Source organism: Schistocerca cancellata, chromosome 3, assembly GCF_023864275.1.
Source record: "Schistocerca cancellata isolate TAMUIC-IGC-003103 chromosome 3, iqSchCanc2.1, whole genome shotgun sequence".
In the NCBI taxonomy this organism is placed as follows: Eukaryota; Metazoa; Arthropoda; class Insecta; order Orthoptera; family Acrididae; genus Schistocerca; species Schistocerca cancellata.
The window spans coordinates 588,429,268-588,455,777 of record NC_064628.1 but is presented as its reverse complement, the minus strand read 5'-3'; the positions used below and the strand labels follow the sequence as shown (position 1 = coordinate 588,455,777).

The 26,510-nt window shown below is 42.6% G+C and overlaps 1 protein-coding gene across 1 annotated transcript in view; it reads right to left on the bottom strand.

Annotated features, from left to right (window-relative positions):
- Nucleotides 1–25,705, bottom strand: part of LOC126176829 (uncharacterized) — a 108,936-nt gene extending 83,231 nt beyond the window's left edge. The window contains exons 1-2 of the mRNA XM_049924012.1: nucleotides 25,579–25,705; nucleotides 2,633–2,844 (exon numbers count right to left, since the gene is read on the bottom strand). Of these exons, the coding sequence (XP_049779969.1) occupies nucleotides 2,633–2,844; nucleotides 25,579–25,697 (331 nt within the window). The 5' untranslated portion in view covers nucleotides 25,698–25,705. The remainder of the gene's footprint in view (nucleotides 1–2,632; nucleotides 2,845–25,578) is intronic.
- Between the last annotated feature and the right edge of the window lie 805 nt (nucleotides 25,706–26,510).

The following is a 26,510-nucleotide window of genomic DNA, read 5'->3' as shown; positions in this document are numbered from 1 at the left end:
GTTTGTGGCACAACTTGACCAGAAGAAGGGATCGGTTGGTAGGACATGTTCTGAGGCATCAAGGGATCACAAATTTAGTATTGGAGGGCAGCGTGGAGGGTAAAAATCGTAGGAGGAGACCAAGAGATGAATACACTAAGCAGATTCAGAAGGATGTAGGTTGCAGTAGGTACTGGGAGATGAAGAAGCTTGCACAGGATAGAGTAGCATGGAGAGCTGCACCAAACCAGTCTCAGGACTGAAGACCACAACAACAATAACAAGTCTAGGGGACTGATGGCCTCAGCTGTTAAGTTCCATAGTGCCTAGAGCCATTTGAACCGATTGTCCATTTACGTCTATGTACTAAGCATTACATTATTTTAAACCATCTCGTGGTTTGTAATACCCAATGGGATGTAAAACCTGTTAAAGAGTATATTTAATTTTAATAACACCAACAGTGGAGTACATGCAATTTTAATAACACAAACAAGACACACGCTTCTCAAAATGTCGTGGTATTTTACTTTAAGTAGCTTTAATATCAGTAGTGTCATAAGTTAACTCTATAACAGAAGTGATCCAGGCGTGCGAGACTCGACGTTTTCCTAAGGCTGTCAGGTCCGGCTGGCTCAGTAGGAACATCATTATCATCTCTGTCTGTGTCTTTCCTATGATGTTGTTTTACATCTTCTTCAGCATTATAAAATTACGTCACCTCACTTTCATTTTCCAGTTCATTATTTTATACAATTATATTCGAACCAGCCTTGTAAACTGTAATTGCATGTGTTTCAAATGTTAACAAAAAGAGGCAATAATACCAAAAAAAGAGGAAAAAGACGAGAAAACTGGTGCACCTTCACGTGACTAAGGACGGGAGACATCGAGAGCAGTCGGAAGCTGCTCATACTTGCTACTGCTCACAATGACTAACTGTAAGAGACCACCAAACCAAGGATGGGTACGAGGGTTGGAACTTTAATAGTGCCAAATGTTTATATACAACTTATGAATGTTTCAAAGTTTTACTTTCCTGCAGAGTAGTCAACAGCATTATGCATAACCCTTTACCAGCGATGTGGAAGCCATAGGATACCCTCAAGCCGGCCGCTGTCGCAGAGCGGTTCTAGGCGCTTCAGTCCGGAACTGCGCTGCTGCTACGGTCGCAGGTTCGAATCCTGCCTCGGGCATGGATGTGTGTGATATCCTTATGTTAGATGGGTTTAAGTAGTTCTAAGTCAAGGGGACCGATGACCTGAGATTTTAAATCCCATAGTGCTTTAAGCCATTTGAACCATCTTGATACCCTCAAGCAGCGCCGTTTGTATCGATGGCTCGAGTGCAGCGGTCTGTTGTCTAACGAATATCTGTAACAGTTAAGAGGTGAGAGCCAGGAAGTGCTTCCTTAATCTTAGAAATCAAGCTGAAGTCACGAGGGCTTAAGTCCGGGGAGTGTGGAGGGTGGTACAGCACTTCCCAGCGCCATCGCACAAACAAATCAGTCGCAACATGCGCCATATGTACCCGAGCATTTTCAAGTAAAATGATGGATGCGCTCTTCAGAAAGTGTCGCCACTTCTTCCTCTAAGCCGGTGGAAGGTTCTTTTCGAAAAATGAACGATTTAGAGTAAGATGCGGTAGACTTTTGGCAGGGCCCGCTCATCATTTTGCAGAACGATGCTCGGAAGCATATGGTGCATGTTGTGACTTTTTTTTTTCTTTTTTTTTCTTTGAGATCTTATGGGACTTAACTGCTAAGGTCATCAGTCCCTAGGCTTACACACTACTTGACCTAAGTTTTCCTAGGGCAAACACACACACCCATGCCCGAGGGAGGACTCGAACCTCCGCCGGGACCAGCCGCACAGTCCATGACTGCAGCGCCTAAGACCGCTCGGCTAATCCCAGGCGGCTGACTGATTTGTTCCATTGATGGGGCTCGGAAGTGCTGTGTTACCCACCACACTTCCCGCACTTAAGCCCCACTGACATCAATTTCATTCCTGAGATGAAGGGAACTTCATGACATTCGCTTGAGAATTGGTACAGAGATGCGTCCGGCAATAGACCGCTCCACTCGAAATGTCAACACAACGGGCGCTGCTAAGCGTGTCATACGACGTCCATACCGCTGTCAACGGTTTATATTCTATGCTGCTGACTTCTCTGAAGAACAGTAAAAGCTTGAAGAATAGTTACCACTATTAAAGTTTGAACCCTCGTATATTACAATACAAATAGCCGTGGCAAAGACTCTATTAGCCATTTCACCGAAGGCGTCTGATAACCAAATGGTTCCAATGGCTCTGAGCGCTATGGGACTTAACATCTGAGGTCATCAGTCCCCTATAACTTAGAACTACTTAAACCTAACTAACCTAAAGACATCACACACATATCCATACCCGAGGCAGGATTCGAACCTGCGACCGTAGCAGTCGCGCGGTTCCAGACTGTAGCGCCTAGAACCTCTCGGCCACTCCGACCGGTGACTGATCACCCGTCTGGCTTAATGAAAAAAGAAAAAAATATCGAAATATCGGCGGCTGTCAAAGAAGTAACCCATAAGTTGTTCCAACATTTTATAATCCGAGAGAACAATGTCAGAAAGTCATTGCTAGGAGACTTTGTATGGAATGCTGCTTACGTGTGTCGCTGAGAAGACTGTGGGCAAACGGCAGCGGAAGACGCGGCAACGGACGGCGAAGGCGCGGCGCGGCCGCAGCTGCAGAGCCGCAGCTGGCGCGGCGTGGCGTGGCCTGCTCTCCCAAATCCCTGCAGCCGCTGCTGACCAGGGCCACAGCTGGCCCCTGGCCCCGGCGAGCAAGGGTTGCTCGCTGGACCAGTTTGCGCCTTGCCCTGCGCGAACAAAAAACTCTGTTGAGGGAGCTCATAATGGCACGCGGACCGTTTCACTTTTCTACGTCTGCATATACACTCCATGAGCCACTGCACAGTGCGTGGCGGAGGGTATAAGTCTATTTGCCTCTCTGCGTGAGTTGATGTATCTTATTCTCGTGATGTCCAAGAGAAATGTATGAAGGGGGCAGCACAATGGTCGCACAATCTTTTTCAAATACAGGTTTTCTCTAAACCTGCCCAGTAAGGTTTCACGAGAATTACATCGTCTTTCTTCCAGATATTCACATTAAAGTTCCCCGAGTGTATGTGTTGAACTTTCGTGCGGGCTAAACCGACCCGATACGATCCTAGTACCGCGTCTACATTCGTTCGATATCTGCTGTCCTGCCCACTTCATATGGACTCCAGACATTGGATCAGTACTGTGCAACTGATCACTGATACAACTGATCACTGATCACGGCATCACTGTATCTATGCGATTTCTTTACCATTGGATTGTATTTCCCTAGAACCGTTTTAACAAATATAAATCTTCCAATTGTCTTCACTAATAATGATTTTGCGAGTTCCTTTTTATTATAGGCATTAAATTAATGTTACGCACATTAGAAGAGAGTCATTATATAACGGGTGATCAAAAAGTCAGTATAAATTTGAAAACTTAATAAACCACGGAATAATGTAGATAGAGAGGTAAAAATTGACACACATGCTTGGAATAACATAGGGTTTTATTAGAACGAAAAAAAAGTATTGCTAGATGCGTGAAAGATCTCTTGCGCGCGTCGGTTGGTGATGATCGTGGGCTCAGCCGCCACTTTCGTCATGTTTGGCCTCCCAGGTCCCCAGACCTCAGTGCGTGCGATTATTGGCTTTGGGGTTACCTGAAGTCGCAAGTTTATCGTGATCGACCAACAGCTCTAGGGATGCTGAAAGACAACATCCGACGTCAGTGCCTCACCATAACTCCGGACATGCTTTACAGTGCTGTTCACAACATTATTCCTCGACTACAGCTATTGTTGAGGAATGATGGTGGACATATTGAGCACTTCCTGTAAAGAACATCATCTTCGCTTTGTCTTACTTTGTTAGGCTAATTATTGCTATTCTGATCAGATGAAGCGCTATCTGTCGGACATTTTTTGAACTTTTGTATTTTTTTGGTTCTAATAAAACCCCATGTAATTCCAAGCATGTGTGTCAATTTGTACCTCTCTATCTACATTATTTCGTGATTTATTCAGTTTTCAAATTTATACTGACTTTTTGATCACCCGGTATTTATAGTGATGTGCTTATACACATTCCGTTTCGAAAATCATTAGGGAACTCAGTATTCCGCGGTCCACAATGTCAAGATTGTGCCAACAATATTAAATTTCAAGCATTAGCTCTGACCACGCACGACGTATTGTCCGACGGCCTTCACTTAACGACCGGGAGAAGTAACGTTTGCGTTAAGTAGTCAGTGCTAACACACAAACAACACTGCGTTAAATAACCGCAGAAATCAATGTGGGACGTGGGACGAACGTATCCCTTAGAATAGTGCGACGAAATTTGGCATTAATGGCCTATGGTAGCAGATGACCGAAGTGAGTTCTTTGGTAACAGAACGAAATCGCCTGCAGCGCCTCTCCTGGGCTCGTGCCAATATCGGTTGGACCCTAGACGCCTCGAAAACCGTGACCTGGTGAGATGAGGCCTGATTTCATTTGGTAAGAGCTGATGGTAGGGACCGAGTGTAGCGCATACCGTACGAAACCAAGGACCCAAGTTGGCAGCAAGGCTCCCTAACGGAAGTGGTTCCATAACGATGTGAGCTGTATTTACATGGAATGTACGGGGCCCTCTGGTCCAACTGAACAGATAATCCACTGGAAATGGTTATCTTCGGTTGCTTGGAGAGCATTTGTTCCTAAACAACGGCGTAATTCTTTTTGGATGACGCCGTGTCACCGTTCCACAGCTGTTCGCAACTGGCTTGAAGAAAATTCTGGACATTTCGAGCAAATGATAGGGCCACTCGGTCTCCCGACCTGAATCCCATAGAACATTTAAAGGACATAATCGAGAGGTTAATTCGTGCACAACATCCTGCACCGGCAACGCTACCGCAATTGTGGACGGATATAGAGGCAGCATGGCTGAATATATCTACAGGAGCTTCCAACGACTTGTTGAGGCCATGTCACTTCGCGTTTCTGCAATACGCTGGGAAAAAGGGGGTCCGACACTATATTAGGAGGTATACCATGACTTTTTGGCGACAAGATCCTATACAGTGCATACCTTAAGAGCTATGAGTACATGCTCATCTTCCCTACTGTGCAGCCGGCCGTTGCGACCGAGCGGTTCTAGGCGCTCCAGTCCGGAACCACGCTGCTACTACGGTTGCAGGTTCGAATCCTGCCTCGGACATGGATGTGTATGATGTCCTTAAGTTAGTTAGATGACCTCGGAGGTTAACTCTCATAGTGCTTAGAGCCATTTGAACCTACTGTGAAACACATCTTTTCTACTGAGCAAGAGATAAACAATTTAGAGCCCATGTTTATTGGACATTGTTTTGGCACACACTGTCTCCTCCCAAAGAATGGAAAGCAAAGATCTTGTAGTATAAGAAATGTGTTTCACGGTATCGAACATGAACAAGTGCTCACAGATCTTTAGCTACGCATTTTAGAGCGCATCTTTAGGAGACTTTTTGGTCTATATTACAACGTCAAAGTTTGCCGATGGAATTTTGGTTCACCCTCCATATATTTTTGGAATAGCCCTTTCAGAAAGAACGATGAATTAACATGGTTTCCGCTTCTTTGTTTTCCACAGCAGTTTTCTTTGGGTCCATTCTTCTTTCATTCATCCAGAAAGTTGCCTTTCTTTCCTTCCTGTGCCCACTTTCTTCCAGTTCTTGTTATTTTCCTGCTCTGAAAGCTTGCCTTTCCAATAGCTTCTTCAAAAAGTGTTCTGCATTTTTATTGCGTCCATGTCGGCGTCTATATGTTCGACAACTGTTTCTACTTTTCTCGGCAATGTGATGTTGGAGTTGTAACTGATTAGAAACTCAAAGATTTGTTCAGTTATTCTGTCATTAATCATCCTCCATATGTGTCCCTATAATTGTAATCATCTTTTTCTCATTACATCTTTTAGCTTTTCAGGTTTCAGGTGTAGCTCTGATTCGGTATTAACCTCTGTTCTGATTCACTACTGCTTTTGTGTCCTAGTGTTTTTCTTAGGATTCTTCTTTCATTTGTTTTCTAATTATTCGAGTTTTTATAGTCAGTTTAAGTGATTCTATTTGATAGTGTATTTCTGGTCTGACAATTATAGTGTTCCTGTTTTGTGTTGCAGGATAAAGATTTTTACTATGTAATAAGTTTCTTATTATTAGAAAGGCCTTCTGCATTTTATTTATTCTAGTCTCTATTGCTCTGGTTCCTTTATGCTGCGTGATATCCGCTTCTAGACATTTAAAACTGTCTACCTAAGACATTGTGTCGTTATTTATTTTAAGCTTTTGAGTTGCTTCCCTGACGTTCGTCATGAATCGTGTTTTTCCGAATGAAATTTGTAATTCTAGCTTTGATGCTTGACGTTGTTGCTCTGTGATTTGTTCTTGTGCACCTTCAAGTGATTCTGTAATAGATGCCACGTCTTTTGCAAATACTGGACAATTTACAGTGAACTTGTTTATCATTCTTCCTAGTTGCGCATCCTGAGCATGAGTATCGAGAACATTAGATACCACATTACTCTTGATTAGGGCACATCCGAAGTTGTTTTCGTTTCTATGGAATGTTCGCCGGCCAATATAGTGTACTCTGTGCTATTAGTCAAACATTCCTCGGGCCTAGAACATATTTGCGAAGACACTCCGTATGATCGTATTTTGGTTACTAGTCGAATGCCTTCTGGAAATCTGAGAAGACGGAAAGTATCCATTCAGCTGCATCTATTGTTTGAAAGATGTCCTATATGAATAACGCCAGCTGCGTTTCAAACGCGTTCCGGAATCCGGGCCGATACGTCTAGGGAAGCTACTTTTTCTTCAGATACGTCACAGTGTTCGAGCTTAGAGTGTGGTCTAGGATCCTGCAATAGCTGAACCTTTTTAAACCATTCTCTGCTCTTTAACTTAAATAGCGATTTGAGTCCAATTTTGTTGTTAAATTATACCAGCAGAATCTTCACTAGCTGAAGACAAAATAATTTCCGTATGTACGGCAGGATGTGTGTGTCGAGCTACCTTTTCACGCTGAGATATGGCCGTACACCCGATAATTACGAGTATTTCATCGGAATTCTAGGATACGCAAGGGAAACGTTGATCTTGTACACTAGTTGCCTTATACATTACTGTTTACATGTCATCTGCAATGAGGTCGTCGATGAAGCGATAGTAGATCAGTTCCAGTTCATGGTTTACTGAAGGAACTATCCCAGGTTCTTTGGATTTCCGTGAAGAAAGTTTAGAAACGTAAATGAGGACGGAATTGTAAAATTGTGTTTTTGCAGATTTGGGCCGCACAAATGGTACATCAGCGGTTTAGACTTGTTAGAAACTCATATCAATGACAGTGAATCTTGAACTGAAAAAAAAAGAAATACAAAAGCAGCATACAATCGGCTGAAATGAGATTTTTAGGATATGTCTTAAGGTTGCTCAAAGGAAGTTCTTATAACAAATTAGAATAAAAGAGAAGAATTAGAAATATTTAATTTAAACGGCAAACTAGAAGAATACAGGGAGAAACTGAGGCCACATCTTAACCCTTTGTGTCTCAACAATATGAAAAAAAATATTTTAAAATTTCTCACAAAATTAATCTTTATTGTCATAGCAATAAGCAACGAATACAAGAAGAAATTGACATCAAGTATACAATCAATTTTTTAAGAACGTGGTTTCACTTTGGAACAACTGGAACACACTTTTTTCAACCACTCACTATTTTATGTGATGTATCTGAAAGAAACTTCTCGTTTTTCCTATACACAATCCCACATCTCGAAACTGCCATAAATTCATAATGCCTCAAACAAATTATAGTCCCAAATAACAAGTAAAAATGGGCCTAAAATGAGATAAATTTATAACAAAAGTACATACTGCCCCAGAGGTTCCATTTTGAAACCGCTCATAGAAGTAGTAGTACAAACTCAGATTTACACTACTGTCACTATTAATAATCTGCTCCATATGATAACAAAAAAAGACAGTCTCCTACAGTTATATAGCACAGCCTGAGCGCCGACTGTTGCTTTGAACGCTGTAAATCTGTAAATAACTGCTACAACATACTACATTCGTAGGAGTATCTTAGTGTTCTACTAGATGTTTCTATCTTGCGATTTCATCGGTCGTTTCTTGCGAAAGCCACTAGTACTTCAAAACAAATTAATAAAATAGTGGTTTGAGGCATAAACTACTGATACTTAAAGGGATAACCTGTGTAAGAAAACAGAATTCCAGCCTCTGTAAACACATACAAGCCATCTGGAAAAAGAGACGTTGGAAGTCCGAGAAAAAGGAAGTCTTAAAATGTGAAGTTGAAGTGAAGAAGAAGAAGAAGAAGAAGAAGAAGAAGAGGAGGAGGAAAAAGAAGAACTGGACCATAGCACATGATCTGATTACGTTGCGTAGAACTTTTGAAGAGTCTCAATGTAACGTGTTCAAATTACACGAAGTGTTCAAATTACACGAAGTCATTCTGTGTGGTCCTGAGTCGTGGCTGATTTCTCTCAACATGAAACACAGTTCTTGTGGATGGCTACCCGAACATTTCACATACTGTCCTGCGAAGACCAATAAACTAACCCCTCCTAGTGTTCCTAGATTACCTCTTTCTGCAGCCAGAATAAGGACATAAATGCACGTTAGACTCCAAAATCATTAATCTAAAGTGACTTTTTCTAACTATGCAAATATCTGTTACATTCGTTTACGATCCTAATCTCCCCTAACATCTCTCTCAACCTCGGAACGTTATTTTTGGATGCATTTACTCGTAACATATTCCTTCTCGTTGTCACAAGAAATAAAGTGGTGTACTATGATTTTAAATACAAATGTTCAACAGAGTTCCGTAAACATATTTTACAGTTACATCCACTTTTCGTATTAGCACATACGTCTTCGGGAAGTATTTACTGATACTCAATTTCAGGCCCAGCAAAATCCTTGGTATTCATTCTTTAAAAATGTTATTTAGATTTCGAAATTGATGTCTTGAATGAAGTTCTTCCGAGACCACAGGCCGGATCGATTTTCTGTCCGTTGCAGGAGCGCTTAAGACCACGCATTGCTCCAGACAATGACAACGTTGATTTTATGACAGTTAAAGTCTTCGATTCGCTTTTCAGGATTGAATTAATGCAATGAACTATTATATAACAGCGTCTATAACTATTACGTCTCTAGAAGAAGCTTACGAAAAATGTGGAGTGAGACATAAAATCTTTGAATAACTTATTCATTGCTGTATGGAATCCAAGTGCCGGAAACGCAAGACGGAAAAGTGACGCATAGTTACCAGATAAAATATGGTAAAACCCCATCTTTCTCTCCCTCTCTTTGCCTCTTTCACATCTGTCGTTGCTAGAGCCAATACTTGAGCTCTTTACTTTAGCTTTGGTTTTCTACTTTTCACAAACAAAGATAATCTGGGTTTTTACCACCATTAATTTCATAACTATTTCTAATTTAAGACTGTATTAGACATCCAATAAATGTAGTGCAAATGTGCTGAATGAGATACGGCACAGATTCCTAACCAGATACCCTCACAGCCAGCATCGATCAATAATTCTCCAGACAGGGTTGTTCATCCACTACTGTCAAAAATCAATATGGAAATTTAAAAAAAAATCAACTGGTCTGAATTTTCCAAGCAAACAGATGCCAACATAAGATGGATAAAACTCATCTTCAACACCTACAACAGATTCGTTTGTGTACGGAAAAGTGCTGTAAAACGATGTATATCAAGAGATTATTACAAAGATTTTTTTAATTAACTAGTCTTTTTCTGAGACTGGTACAACACATCCCGCTACGAATTCTTCACCTCAGAGTAGCTATTGCAACCTATGTCCTCAATTAATTTCTGGACGAATTCTAATTTCTGTCTTTCTCTACACTTTTTGCTCTCTACGACTTCCTCTAGTACATTGGAAGCTATTTCCTGATATCTTAACACATGCCAGATCATCCTGTCCCTTCTTCTTGTCTGTATTTTTTATATATTCCTTTTCTCGGCGATTCTGCGGAGAGCTTCCTCATTCCTTACGGTATCAATCCACTTAATTTTTAATACCTGTCCGTAGCACCATATCTCAGATGCTCCGATTCTCTTCTGTTCCTGTTTTCCCACAGTCCGCGTTTCACTACTAAACAATGCTGTCCTCGAAACTTATATTCTGAGAAATACCTTCCTCAAATTAAGGCCTATGTTTGATACTAGTAGACTTCTTTTGGACAGGAATTCCTTCTTTTCCAGTGCTAGTCTGCTTTTTATGTCTCCTTGCTCCGTCCATCATGGGTTACTTTGCTTCCTAGTAGCAGAATTCCTTAATTTCGTCTACTTCTTGATCCCCAAATCTGACATTAAGTTTCTCACTGTTCTCAATTTCTGCTATAATCATTAAACTATCTATTCCATTCAACAGATCCTGTATGTAATTCTCCTTCACTTTCAATGATGACAGCAACGTCATCGGCGAATCTTACCATTGATGTTCTTTCACCTTGAATTTTAATCCCACCCTTGAACCCTTCTTTTATTTCCGTCATTGCTTCTTTGATGTGTAGATTAAACAGTACGAGCGAAAGACTGTATCCCTTCATTACACCCTTTTTTATCCTAGCACTTCGCTCTTGGTCTTACACTCTTCTTGTTCCCTATTGGTTCTTGTACATCTTCTACAATCACTAAATGAAAGCAAACAAAACAGAGGGATAAAAATTGTAGCTTCCTTGGCTCATACTCGCTCTAACAGGAAAGGCTGAGTCCTGATCGGATAGCTGAATACAGCAAACATCACCACCACCCGACAAAAACATAATATAAATTTAGATGGTATGGCGATATACATGATCTCCACATCAAAATCAACAAGAGATAAATACATCAGAAAAGATGTTAGACTTCTCTTAAAAGTAGATATTCGATCGGCTCCATAAACACCTGATTTTTTCACGCCATTTCGGTTGGAAGAGACCATACAAGCTATAAAGAACATGAAACCTAGTAAGGCGTTGTTGGTATTCAGAGTTTCTGTCGCACTGTGGTCCTACCAACAAATGGCTAAACGTCTTATTTTCAGATATCTTCGAGTCAGGTCATGCGTCACATCTCTTCAAGAAAACTAAGATAATTTCTGTGCTAAAACAAAACAAAGATCCATCCAAAGTTGAAAACTACCGTCCCATTGCTCTCCTTAGAGTCACGTTCAGGCTCATATAGAGGCTCATTAATAAAAGAATCTGCTCAGCCATCAGCAAACACGTCCCAACAGAGAAAATCTCGGTTTAGACTAGGAAGAAGATCTGAGGCTCAGGTACTAGCAAAAGCAACTCATATCCAAATCGGCTTGGATCTAATTGTAGTCTATGATACTGTATAGCATGACAGACTCCTGCTCATTTTCATCCACGTCATTCCGTGTCAGAAAAATCCACTTTAATTGACAACATGCAGAACAATAGACACTACCAGGTGTTCTCAGAGAACTCTGAAAGCAGGATTCACAAAACAGATTACAGTATCCCACAATGTTCTGTTTTGGTCCCAGTCCTTTTTAATTAGTATACATATGGCCTTCCAGAACAAATTCCAAGAAATTTTTTACGTTAGGGGTGTTGCTCTGGTTACTCAGATTCAGAGCTTTTGGGGAAGCTGGAGCATCGGTAACGTCAGACCTGAAAACTTTGTATAAATACTTCAAACACAACTCTCTCCGATAAAATCTTCAAAAGACCATTGTATCAACTTCCCATCAAGGGAATAAAAAAGCAGACTACAAACCTAACATCACACTTAGAGATCAGGCTCTCCATTACTGAAACATTCCAAAATACCTAGGTGTGCCTCTAGATAGGTCTCTGACACACAAAATCCATCTTCGTAATGTGGCAGCTAAAAGCAAAACTCGGAATACTAAACCCCAGAAGTTGATAGGAACCGTTGGGTATGCCGCTGCAACAAGCATCACTTCATCAGCTTTACATCTTTCATACTCAGTGGCAGAAGGCTAGACAGTGCTCACACTAAAATAACTGACACTCACTCAGTGAAGCAACGCGCCTCATCACCTGGCGTGTCCGTCCCACAAACACGCACTGTCTACCGCTACTTAATACAAGGCTTGTCCAGAAAGTAAGTTCCGATCAGTCGCGAAATGGAAACTGCATTGAAAATCAGAAATGTTTTATTTGCGACAGTTGGCTCCACCTTCCAGCTACTTCTCTACATAGTCGCCGCTCCACCTAGGACATCTGTCGCACCGTTATACCAACTTTCCAGTACCCTCGTCATTGAAGGCAGCCGCCTGTGCTTCCCGGCAGTTCTCTACGCTCATCTATAGCTCGTTGTCTGTGCGAAAATGTTGTCTTCATAGCCAGTAGTTAATGTGAGCAGAGAAGAAACACGGAGGGAGCCAATTACCGGCTGTAGTGCGGGTGATCAAACGCTTCCCATCGAAAACACTGCAGGAGCATTATCATTGCCCCTGCAGATTGCGACCGAGAATTGTTACGAAGTGGAAACCGTATGACAGTTCTGTAATGTGGGCTGCATAACATCAGGCGAAATCTCTCTCCAGGACGTCATACTTGGCGGGAGACATAATTTTCTAGGCCTCTTTATGTGCTCACCATGCGCTCAGAACTGAAAAGAGCGAAGTTATGCAACCGCCAGCGATACTAGAGACACTGTCGAATACATACGTGCAAAGCTTTATTAGATTTTCACAGTGGTTTCCATTTCTTGACCGATCGGAATTTACTTTCCGAATATCCCTCGTAATATTCCACCACCGTCCTTAAGAAGATCATACTCATTGCTGAACTTGTGAACAAGAATAAGAAACAACGCAAATTACCAGTTCATTCAGAAATTTCATTATGAGAATCCCAACGGCTAAGATCTAGAAAACCATCGTAGTACACAGCAGTCGGCCTGCAGGACCGTAATTTCAACATGCAAGATCCTGGAACGGCCAATGACATGAGCGATCTCCGATGTAATATCACCAACTAATCAAATCTCCCTGGGAGTTACCAGCAGATTTTCATCAACCCCGACAACACTGACAGATACTGAATCGGAACAGAACTGACCGGGACAAATGTGGAGCATTGCTACACCGATGGGGAAGTCCTCCCTGGAATCTGACGGCGGTGATGAGCAGCAAACAATACATAACATAATATTTGAATGTTACCTCAGAACACTTTCACAATATGTCTGCAGAAACTTCTGACTGGAGTTCCAACCTAGACGTAGAACTATGAACCCATTATGAACTTGAGAGCGATATATATAAAGTAGTCTGTATTTCTTTGTCAGCATACGCTAAATAAAAAAAATGTAAACTATGAAGAACGCCTGGTGATAAACGGCCTAGTGGCTCTAATCTTATCATGTTGGATAAAATACGACACCAGCAAGATATAAAAGGGATGGGAAGTGACTATAAGCGAGCAAAAATGCACATAAGAATGTCTGTCTGAATGATTTGTTGCTGTCTAGAACAACATGCAGTACTGACTGTATGTATTTTATTCTATTAACCTGTTCCTGTTTTTGCTTCTTAAATCGCAAAGACAACAAAGCCAGTAGAAACAGGCTCTAATTCAATTTTTAATTAGATGGCCGGCAAATCGCTTATTTTTGTGTGAAAGAGCTACTTCGGAATTGACATTGATCTTTTTGTTTGCCGAAATTACTCAGAGTCCATCAGGGCCTGTACTCTGTATCTTTGCTAAAATTGTCAAATTAATTTGAGTTGGTGATGCTGTGTAATGTAGTCAAATTCAGTATGCCATGACAGTCTGATGCACAGTTACAATCAATGCATTAGTGGACGGGAAAGCATCGAAAGTATGCCGATGACCAAGCAAATTCACAATAATTTGAATCACTGGTGTGTGAAGAAGCGTGTACGCAAACCAAGCAGTATCAGAGTCAGTGAGCAATGTTAACGAACACAGGCAGGGCTGTAGAATTAAGCTAGATTATAAATATGCGGCTTGTCTGAAACAGAGGAAGCAAACTGGAAAATATGAATATTATGAAAGAATTTTGGAAAGTATTGCAGCGAATTCATTATGCAAAGGGAAGGATAGAAAAAATCACAAATAGAATACAAAGAAAAAAAGACTTTTGTAACTGTTTCTCAGTTTCTTTGACAATGCTAAATGAATAACGTTGCTGTACGATTTTGCCTTATAATTTCACTGCACTTTATCACCAATCGAACCTTAAAATTTACTAGCAGCAATGCAGTATGCCAATCTTGCAAAATGCACAGTCATCCAGAATAATGTTAGAGAGGATATGTCACAAAGTTTTGTCAATATGGGAAGAATGAAATATAAGACAGTTTAACGGCGGAAAAGCTGCGAAAAATAGGGATGCTAGAAGTTAGTTTGTACAGTAGGTCATCAGTAGATTCAAAGTCACTGGCCATTCGTTGCTAATGTTCTTGAATCAATTAATTATCATTAATACAGAAGAGGCGTACCCATTTCCTATACGTATAGGAAACACAAGAATGCAAGTATGTGATACAACCGACTATAATTACTTTGTTCCAACTGTCCAAACCGAGTGTTCTATAATCGAACACACGAACACGTGACGGTAGAATATTTAGCGAACGCTGCCTTGGTGGTCAGCTGTGGTGCAACAAGTTAACAGCAAAACTAGAAGAAAGAGAATGCGTTTTACAAGGACGAAAATGGTTGATAGTTGTTTACATGACAGTGTGTCTTTAAAATACAAACACTGCTTTTAGTCGTAATTACATCACCTGTTAAAAATAAAAAGTGTTTCAGTGGATGAAACAGTGTTCTACCTTTCTGGTTTACTCATGTGTGTAATTTAACACTGTATATATATATACCTATAACTAGATAAAAGCTACTAGTTTTTCTTAAGAGAAAATGACATGTAAATTATCAGCAGAAGCTATAGAAAGCGACATTTACCGTGAGTTGTTTTTGAGACAAAACGTTTCAGTAGGAACGTTGTGGTAACGAACGCTATCATATTTGCGATCTGCCGGAAACAGAAGTAATAAATTTCCCGGAGCTTAGATTAGTTATATCGCAACCAGACAGCTTCATAATTTTTATACTTGTGTTTACGATCTTCTGTGTACTTTACCGTCTGCCGATGGAATTTTCTATTAACAAAAGCCGTTTCGTTTGCGTTGTGCTTCGATAGTGTTATCAGCAAAGTTGCGGACAGGTCAGGTCCAAGGCGAAGTAAATAACGATCGAACAAGCTAGGGTTAATGACTGCGCATGCGTGCTTGTGCGTCAGCTCACCCCTCCCCCCCCCTCCCCCCCCACCTCTTCTGCCGGCGCCGTCGCCAACAAGACTTTCAGTATTCCATGGAGTTACAGCGTGTATTCTTAAGAGTCCAGTGCCCCAAGGGGTTCCGACAGCGGACAGATTCTGTCGCGATAAACTGCAACCCCCTTATACCCGCCTAATGAGGCTCATATCCCAACTGAGAACTAAAGTGCTTCTCGGAACCGACCGGGCACTCGTGCGCCACCAAGATGGTAATTTTCGTGGCATGTCTATGCAGCGCGCAATTAACGTTAATGTCGTTCGTTCTCAGAAATACACACCATACTGCTTAAATTGTATGGAACCTGTTGCACTTTATTTAATATGTGCGTAATGGCCACTCTGTCGAGGAGATATTCAATGCGAATAGAAAGAAAAATATTATTCCAGCTTCTGTTGCTATCATCTCAGTCACGTCTTCCTAGTAACATCACGGTAGCACTTATTTTCTCTGCCTAGTCTACTTTTACCTTTTGAAATTTTTACACTAGCACAACAGGACGTCAACACAGTGGAAAAAACATCAGCCTAAAAATTTTCTGAATTTGCTCAGGAATCCTGGCCACTCTTGCTATATAAAAGAACCAGTGACTTTTGGTTCTTACGGGATCACGAAGTGTATTCTCAACAGCGTTGTGAGTGGCAGCTACTTTATGAAATAAAATTAACTACTCGCCTGCTACTAGTTACATATTTTTGTATTATGAACATCAGCACAATACTAGGAAACCCAATAACCAAAAATCAAAAACCTTATTAATGAAAAAAATGTGTAAGGAGTTGTACACTGCTGTTTAGAACGTAATGTTGAAAACATCGACCGCCATCAGCAAGATGAACGTGCCATGAGCCGCCCGGCACAACAGTCTGACGCACATAATCAAAAGTTTGGATAATATTAATTGACTTGGTCAGTGATATAGTCGACGTTTTCAGTATACATGAACGATTTATCGGCAGCATTGTAAGATTGTTCACTGACATTCCTGTTGCGTTGAGGGAACTATCGTAAGACACTGCTCAAAAAAATGGTTCAAATGGCTCTGAGCACTATGGGACTTAACATCTATGGTCATCAGTCCCCTAGAACTTATAACTACTTAAACCTAACTAACCTAAGGACATCACACAACACCCAGTCATCACGAGGCAGAGAAAATCCCTGACCCCGCCGGGAATCGAACCCGGGCACTGCTCAAAAATTTGCAAAAAATTTCACTTGGTGTAGTGAAAGTGGAGAAATGTAAGATAATGTCTATAACATAGACGACTGGAAGAAACACAGGTCATTTCCGTTTTCAAAAGGGGTCGTCGAACTGACGCACAAATCTGTAGACCTATATCTCTGACGTTATTCTTTTATAGGTTTAGGAACATGTTTTATGCTCTCGTATTATGACATTTCTGGAGTCCGAAAATCTACCCTTTACGAACCAAGTTGGATTACTAAAACAATGATAGTGTGAAACCCAGCTCTCTCTATTCCTACATGACATCCAGAAAGCAGTAGATATAGGTGACCAGGTAAATGTGTTCCTTGACTTACGCAAACCATTCGGCACAGTTCCCGTACTGCCGCCTAATGAACAAAATGCAAGCGTATAAAATATGAGACCAGCTGTGTGATTTCGTTAAAGAGTTTCTAGCAAGCAGAACCCAGCATGTCATTCTACACGGAGAGAATTCTTCAAACTTAAAAGTAACTTCGGACGGCCCCAGCGAAGTGTTATAAACGACCTAGTAGACAATGAGGCTCTTCGTGGGTGATGCTGTTCCATAAAGAGAAGTCGCAAGGCTAGAAAATTGTAGCGAAATGCAAGAAGGAGGGTGCAGGGAGTGCCAGGTGAACCTCAACAAACGTAAAGTATTGCGAATACACAAATACAAAGAGCCTTTATTGTATGATCGTTTCGTTGCTGAAGTATCATTGGGAGCAAATACTTCCATAAAATATCTAGTAGTATATAGGTATCGAACGGGTAAAGTGGAACAACTACATATATATAAGTAAAGGTATCGAACGGGTAAAATGGAACAACTACATAAAATTAATGACGGGAAACGCAAGTGCCAGACTGAGGGTCATTGGAAGAAACTTCAGGAAATGTAGTCCCTCAAAAAAGGAAGTTGCTTACAAAACATTCGTTTGACCAATACTTGAATACTGCTCGTCAGTCTGGGACCCGTACCAGATGCGATTGATGGAGAAATACAGAAGACCCATTGAAGAGTGTCAGGTTCAGTTACTAAGCACGAAAACGTCTCAGAGATGATCAACCAACTCCAGAGACAGATGATGCAAGAGAGGCGTTCCTCATCACGGCGTAAAGTCTAGAGAGCGTACATTTCTAGAAGAGCCAGCCAATATATTGCTTGCTCCTACGTATATCTCGCAAAAAAGACCACGCAGATAAAATTAGAGATTCAAGCACAGACAGAGGCTTACCACCAATCGTTCTTCCCGCCAGCCATTCGCCGCTGGAACAGAAAAAGGGGGAAGTGTCAGCGATACACGAAGTATCCTCTACCACATACCGTTAGGGTGCTTGATGAGTAAGGATGTAGATCTAGATGCAAATAATATCTGACTAAAATCTTGAGCACGTCGCATCGTATGACTACAATAAGAAGGTACACTGAAGAGCCAAAGAAACTGGTACACCTGCCTAGTATTGTGTAGGACGCAGAAGAACCGCAACCATACATGGCATCGATTCGACTAATGTCTGAATGGAGGGAGCTGACACCATGAATGCTGCAAGGCTGTCCATAAATCCGTAAGACTACTAGGGGATGGGAGCTCTTCTGAACAGCACGTTACAAGGCATCCCAGATATGCTCAATAATGTTAATGTCTGAGGAGTTTGGTGGCCAGCGGAAGTATTTAAACTCCTTTCTGGAGCCTCTCTGTAGCAATTCTGGACGTGTGGGGTGTCGCATTGTCTTGCTGGAATTGCCCAAGTCCGTCGGAATGCACAATGGACATGAACGGATGCAGGTGATCAGACAGGATGCTTACGTACGTGTCACCTGTCAGAGTAGTAAGTATCTGCACGTGTCAGTGGTCCCATATGACTCCAACTGCACACGCCCCACACCATTACAGATCCTTCATCAGGCTGGACAGTCCACTGCTGACATACAGGATCCATGGATTCAAGAGGTTGTCTCCACACCCCTGCATGTCCATCCGCTCTCTACAATATGAAACGATACTCGTCCGACCAGGCAATATGTTTCCGGTTATCAACAGTCCAATGTCAGTGTTTATGGGGCTAGGCGAGGCGAAAAGCTCTGTGTCGTGCAGTCATCAAGGGGACACGAGTGGGCCTTCGGCTCCGAAATCCCATATCGATGATATTTCGTTGAGTGCTTCGCATGCTGAAACTTGTTGATAGCCCAGCATTGAAATCTGCAGCAATTTGCGGAAGGGTTGCACTTCTGTCACGTTGAACGATCTCTTTAATCGTCTGTGGTTCCGTTCTTGCAGGATCTTTCTCTGGCCGCAGAGATGTCGGAGATTTGATGTTTTACCTGATACCTGATATTCACGGTACACTCGTGAAATGATCGTACGGGAAAATCCCACTTCATCGCTACCTCGGAGATGCTGTGTCTCATCGCTCGTGTTCCGGCTATAACACCACAATAAAACTCAGTTAATTCTTGATAAACCGCCATTGTAGCAGCAGTAACCGATCTAACAACTGCGCCAGACACTTCTTGTCTAATATAGGCGTTGCCAACCGCAGCGCCGTATTCTGCCAGTTTACATATCTCTGAATAAGCATGCCTACACCTTTGGCGCTTCAGTGTATATGAAAGGGGACGATCAAGTAACTTCAGTATTAGGGTAAAAGAACGGGAGACGTCTATGTAATGGGAGGGTTAAGGGAAAATGCAGTGCGTCAGTAAAGGAAATCACCTACAAGACGCTAGTGCGATTAATTCTATTACTCCACGTTTGGAGTCTTCCTCAAATAGGAATGACAACAGAAAACGAGTGAATTCCAGATGCGCTGTTAGTATCGAATGATGTCGGTATAGCCCATAGGAAAGTGCAACAGCCGGCCGGTGTGGCCGTGCGGTTCTAGGCGCTTCAGTCAGGAACCGCGTGACCGCTACGGTCGCAGGTTCGAATCCTGCCTCGGGCATGGATGTGTGTGATGTCCTTAGGTTAGTTATGTTTAATTAGTTCTAAGTTCTAGGCGACTGATGACCTCAGAAGTTAAGTCGCATAGTGCTCTGAGCCATTTGACCATTTTTGAAAGTGCAACAGAAATTATTGAGGGACTTGAACGGTAATAGCCTTTAATTGCCGCGATAACCTGTAGGGTAAATTTTGAGAAAGCACATTCGAAGAAGAGAGTTCGATCATTATGCTACCACCATTGTATACCAGGTGAAGGGACCGTGCGAATAAGATTAGGACGTGCACAAAGACATATAGACAGTTATTGTTCCCTCACTGAGTACGGAAATCAAATAGGAAAGAGAATCGATATATTTGTGCAGTGTACCCTCCACCATGTACTATACAGTGGCTTAGGGAGCATATTTATGGACGGACACACACTCACTCACACACACACACACACCACACACACACACACACACACACACACACACACAAACAGAAGAGGAAGTCTATTAAAATATTACACTGCAGTACTGCAGTTAAGATGAGTGTGTTTGAATCATTTGTACATCAAAGTCGTCCCTCACATCAACTCGGAATGGTGAAGCCGTCATCTCATTTTGAAAACACGTCTTCCCGCAAAATACAAAGAGATATATCTCTCAGAAAACGAGGGCGAATATGCTCCCGAAGTATTCTATTGTACAGTTAAAACAAAATATGAAAGAAGGGGTGTTTGCGATTAACCAGTCACGCAACTACGTAGTAAGGTACTTCATCAAAACAGTCTGGCAGCACATCTACATAGCATGTGAGATGCTATCTGCTAAGATCGATCCGCGGAACCGATATGGTATACTGCCGAATAAAAGTGTATTGATAACTCTTAAGATAAAAAGCAAGTGCTCCTTTATGACATGTCAAGTTACATGTGTAACACAGAAACATCACGCAGCAAATCAAAAGGAAGGGATAACATTTAAGAGTTAAGTTTATGAGTATTATAAGTTCTAGTCATTTATCACATGAATTGGCGAGATACTGCGCTGCTTCACTCGGGAGAAATATCCATTGATGAACAGTAACAACGATTCATTTACTACGTATTGAAAAATGTCAGTCGTTGGCAAAACTGTCTAATCGATAAAGCTGAAAGTGTGTAGCCATGATTTCGCAAGTGCGCTTGTTTAAACTGTTTGACCCATACTCGGTCACTGCGATCATACAATTCAGGCTCTCACAACCGGTGTTCATGTCCTCCGTGACATTTTGTAGTATGTGGTCGTCTTGTTACATTTACGGTTGTAATTTGCAGGCCAAATTTCTGGCGTGGTGTAGGGTAATTCTGATACTGCTATTATTACTCTCACGTTTCTCTCCTTATAGCAAACCGCGAGTGGGAACAATCACATTAGGTAAGCCTATGTGTGAGCTCTAATGTGTTTGATTTTTTCAGTCGTAGTAATTTAACGAGAAGTATGTCAGAGAACATGTTTCCTGTCTCTTCTTGGAACATATGCCGTCGGAATTTCAATAGTAATGCTCTCCGTGATACACAACGTCTCTCTAGTACCGCCTACCACTTGAATAGCATGAGAATCTCCGTGGCGCTCTCTTGGATACTAAACCAAGGCGCGACGGAACGCTTGGTGACTTTTTGGATATTCTGTATCTCCTCTTTCAATCCCATCTGATTAAGGATCCACATTGGCGAGCAATTCTCAAGAATCGGTCGAATGGTTGTTTTGTGAGCCATTTTCTTCCTGCATGAAATACATTTCCTTAGGATTCTCCCACTGAATCTCAAGCTATTATCTGCTTTTCTACAACAGGCATTTAAGTGTTCAGGAAGGGGAACAGCGATTAGTCGCGAACAGACTGAATATTACTGCAGATCGACTTCAGCGACAGAATAGCCATCAGTGTATAAAACATCTGGTTTGGTCTCATTGACATGAAGTTCAGGTGCATGTGAAGGAAGGAGAACAGTGATCGGTAGCGGACAATCTGAATTTTACTGCGGATCGACTTCAGCGATAGAATTGTCATCGTCAGTCTATAAAACATCTGGTTTGCCGTAAAGTTCAGGTGCATGTAGACCGAAATTTGAATACAGAGTTGCATAAAACAATCATTACAAAAGTTACAGCCAGAGGAACTAAGGCCTTCGAAGTCTAATAAATAAGTCTAAGACTTCGACCACTTTAGTTCCACTGGCTGTATCTTTTGTGATGACTGCTGTATGCATTTATGTATTCAAATTGTAATCTACACGCTCCTGAAGTTCATGCCAATGTGACCACACCAGGTGTTTTATGCACTGATGACGACTAGTCTATAGCTGAAATCAGTCTGCAATCAAATTCAGATTGTTCGTGACTGATCGCTGTTCTTCCTTCCTGAAAATCTAACGAGCACTGCACATCGGGATGTTATGGATTCCAACAGGAATAAGCTTTAAGTAGTTGTTTAACTTCAGGCTACTCCCAGGCGGTTGCTCCTTCCGTGAGAAAGAACCGAAATGTTAAGTAGAAATTTGTGTTTTGGGCTACAACTTAAACCCCAAAAACCACATGTTACCGAGAGAGTTTTATCACGTGTATTATTGATCTACTCATACGTTCTGCAAGCGCAGTAAGATAGCTTTTCAGAGTTGACGATTTCTGTTTTGGTTGGAAATGTCCATGTCCTTATCAGCATGAGGGGAGCGATAGAAAACTCCAGCTTACCCTCTACGTCATCTCATCAATATGAGTGAGAGCGGACGTCATCTTGCCCAGCTCATGCACAAAATTAGCGTCTTCAAGCAAAATGAGTGAAATTCTTACCACATTATGAAACTGGGCATTCGACTTCGGTAACGTAAACCACTGTAGCAGCATTGTACTCGGTGAATGCAGGTTTGAATTGTAGTGATAGACGAATTTTCCTTCGGCAGTATTTGGGAGGAAAAACTAATAGAAGTTGTGGCGTACGGTTGCAGGTCAGGAAGTTGTGAGGCACTGTCCTGGGATTACATAGCTGACCTCCCAGCGATGTCCTCTGAAGTGTGGGTGCTTTGCACAGTTCTCACTCGTGCGACAGGCATATAGAGACGCTAATCTGGGAGCTCCTCTTCGTGCCTTCGAAAGGATATGTGCTGCAACGGATTTGACGTTCGTTCTCCTCTATAAACTTAACCGACAATAAAAACAGTGCTACTCTCTACTATTGCAACACGCACTTCGCTATCATTTACGTAAAATAGTTCTGTGTAAGAGCATTCATATTTTTGGAAGAATTGCGCGAGTGCACTTGAGTATAAAGAAAAATTTCTCTGAGACCAGCCAAGGACGCCATACAGCTTGAGTGTCCAGAGATAAATGATAGTTTAAAAGCGTGGGACAATTGTGATCCGGCTGTCTTTAGATTGGAGACAGTGTTGTATCAGCTGAACCATCATAACATACCTCACAGACACGTCACGATATTTTTTCCTTCCTTTTCATTCTTCATAAGGGCTCATGAGAGGGAGTATTTCTTACATGAGAAGATAGCATTCCTCGTTGTATTTCACGGACGAAATGTTCTATACCGAGTAAAAACTATTCTTGAAACGACGTTTCGCCAATTTTCCTACCAATTCATCTTTAGCCAGCTTCACGTGTGAAACTTGACGAAACATTGCTTGCAGCTGACACTTTTACCCGTCTTGTCAATACAATAATTATTTTCACCACGACCAATTTGAATGAAAACTCGAGTTCTCTTACAATCGTCATCCCCATCATCATCTGAAACAATTAACTGTTGTATAATCGCTGATTGTGGCGATACTGGAGGCAGAAAGGCCGTGCTTTTACTATAGACTGGCTCGGCAATAGCACACAAAATGTTTTATGTAACTACGTCGTCGCGAAACGCTTTGTTGTGATGGAACCAGTGATCGCGTAAACTGTTTAATGGCTATTCTAGCTTTGATTGAGTGGTCACTACCAATAAACTTTAAAAAGTTCTTGGAGATCAGATGTGTCAGAACATGGTGGATGTCAATATAGGTAGAAGTCAACATTTCCATGAAGCTCTTCTAGTAGCAACTTCATGTAAATGTTGACTCCTACCACACTCTGACACACCCGTTCCTCAAGAAGTAATGATAGGGATTAATTTATCCATGTTACTGGGTGGTTGAGCTCCGTGGTTTTAGACTGAATTACTTTACAAAATATAGCAAACAACCACTTTTTATATGCCTTTATTTACTTTGGGCTTTCATCCACTTTCATTTGAAGTTTTAATTTCACTGAAACGCAGCTATAGCTACATGGGAAATGGTTCCAATGGCTCTGAGCACTATGGGACTCAACATCTTAGGTCATAAGTCCCCTAGAACTTAGAACTACTTAAACCTAACTAACCTAAGGACATCACACACACCCATGCCCGAGGCAGGATTCGAACCTGCTACCGTAGTAGTCCCGCGGTTCCGGACTGCAGCGCCAGAACCGCTAGACCACCGCGGCCGGCTACATGGGAAATTCTATGCTGCATTAGCGCTTCAGTGAAATTTGTTTCCAATATGCGCATAAAAGCGGTGAAAGGAGCTACAAGTTACGGGACGAAAAGGGGCAGCAGCGTCCAAATAGTCGATACGAACGTTGTATTGACGAAGACTTAAGTGTATTACGCCAAATGGAATCTGCGAAAGCCGGAAACATGTTTTGGTATAAATAAAGCTGTGTAACGACTTCTTTGAAAGTAAGTTATATGTGTTGTCTCCAGCTAAGACCATTGCGCAACAAGAGTGGCGCCCTGTCGTAAGAGTGTACATGTTCCGGTTTGCTGCTGCGGTACGGATAACAGGTGTGTCACACTGTGCGAATGAGGTGGTGCGACAGCTGGAAACGTACTTCCAAGTTGAAGTACGTGGGAAAAATGTCTATATTGCACGCAGATTCACCACGAAATTCTGGCAGTGTGCAGACGAAATGAAATGTCGCTTCGAGCAGTAGTGAAAAGTTGCCGCACAGACGTGGCTGGTGTTGATAGGAAGTGCAGATATTGCCCCCTTGAAATTACGGCTAGAAGAAAGAATACCTGGGTGGGGAAGGTGGAGGGGGTGGGGGGGTTGCCAACGATGAGGATGTTCACCGCAAAGCGGTTGTCGAATGGCTCCTTGATTAAGGAGGAGAATTTCATCGTTGTGTTCCTGAAGGATTGACCCGCCCAGCTAGCCGCGCGTTAGCACGCCAGTTCCCTTTATTATGGGAGGTGCGTCCTCCCGGGATTGAATCCGTCTGGCTCATAACGTCGAGAACTGAAGTGCCGTTCAGTCTGAATGTGGTTTTTAGGCGGTTTGTCACATCCGATTAGGTGAATACCAAGGCCATACCCACGTTCCGCCTCAGTTACACGATTACATTAAACGTAGACACGTGGGGTACACAAATTTCGTTCCGGAGTCGCGGGGTGGAGGGGGGAGGGGGGGAGGCGGCTGGAGGGCATTCGGCCACCATCTACAACTAAGATAGCCAAATCCGAAAAATTTACATCCCAACCCAATGAAGACACAGGAGCAATGCAAGGAAAAAGACGAGGAATTGAAGGATTGGTATAACGTTCCAATGGCTGTTTACCAAGACTGAAAAAAAAGAGTAACTTATGTCTTGAAGTCCGCCCGCATATAAAATGTGAATGACAGCTGTATTTCAAGCAACAGCCGAGGTGCTCAACCACCGCTGAGGTGCCTAAAAATAAGGCCCATAAATACTTCATGGCCGATGAAGTGCTAGGATTAACTTTAGAAGAGGCCTTACGAAAATATTGATTCCTACCATTCTCCGTCACAGCATTTGGCCAGAACGTACTTATGAGGTGTTGATAACGACAGCATAGCCATTAAACAATACGTGAGCACTGACTGCAACGAACTTCATAGTTAAAAGTCACGTGCCCACTGATGCCCGCAGCCAGTAACACGGCAAATACGAACGAGGCAGTATCTCTGTCATCGTTCCCTACCTGACACGTAGGTCGACATCCATACGAGTTGCTCGGTCGGCGCCGTCTGGATTCCCCGGGAAGGCGTCACCACTTGCTACACGTGCAGCTGACTCCGTCGCACAGACACCTCGAGGCATCGGGATGGCCGCGGACTTCTCCTCTGTTGGGGCCCTCGGCGCAACGGCGGCTCACCTGCGTCCGCCAGACACGGCAGCGCCGAACTGCGCCCATTGTGGGCCAGCGCGGCCGCGTCCGGCTCGCCGACCTCTTCCTCTTTTTACTTTTTTTTTTTTGCAGCGTGCCGGTGGCAGCGCATTTGCATGCGTGCACGTGAAAGCGCGCAAGGGTGCTCTTGTCTTGCGGGCCCACGCTCGCTTGCGCCTCGGCTCGCCTCGTTTTATTTTGCACCCTGTCCTCTCCTCTCGGCTGCTCTCGACTCGACCGTCCCTCGCCCGGTGGCGGGCGCTTTGTTTCGCGGGCCGCGTATCGGGTGTCGGCGCGAACGGACAAAGACCTGGACCGAGCTGCGACTGTGAGAATGTGCCGCCAAATTAAGCGGAATGAATTAAGACGCGCCGCGCCGCACCCTGCGAGAGCCGCTCTTTTTATATTATTACCTGTCCCCTGCGCGAGAAACAGGATGTGTTTAGAGGGGCCGCGACGGCGAAATTCGAACGAACAAAGGGTTGCAATAATGAGAAACACTCGCTCGTTTCCGGTCTCGGGGCTGCTTCTGTTTCTCAGATGACTCCCGTGGAGTGCCGGGACTCCACTCGTCTGCGACCACACTCAGTGTAGCAATGCCGTAGCATCATGTTTTCCCAGTAGAAGCTGGTGCTTGCTCTAGCGGTAAATGGCGTGCCTGGAAACTAGGACTGTCGATACTTTAAAAATATCGGGAATCTGATTTATCGATATTTATAAAGTATCATTACTATCCAGCGATTTAT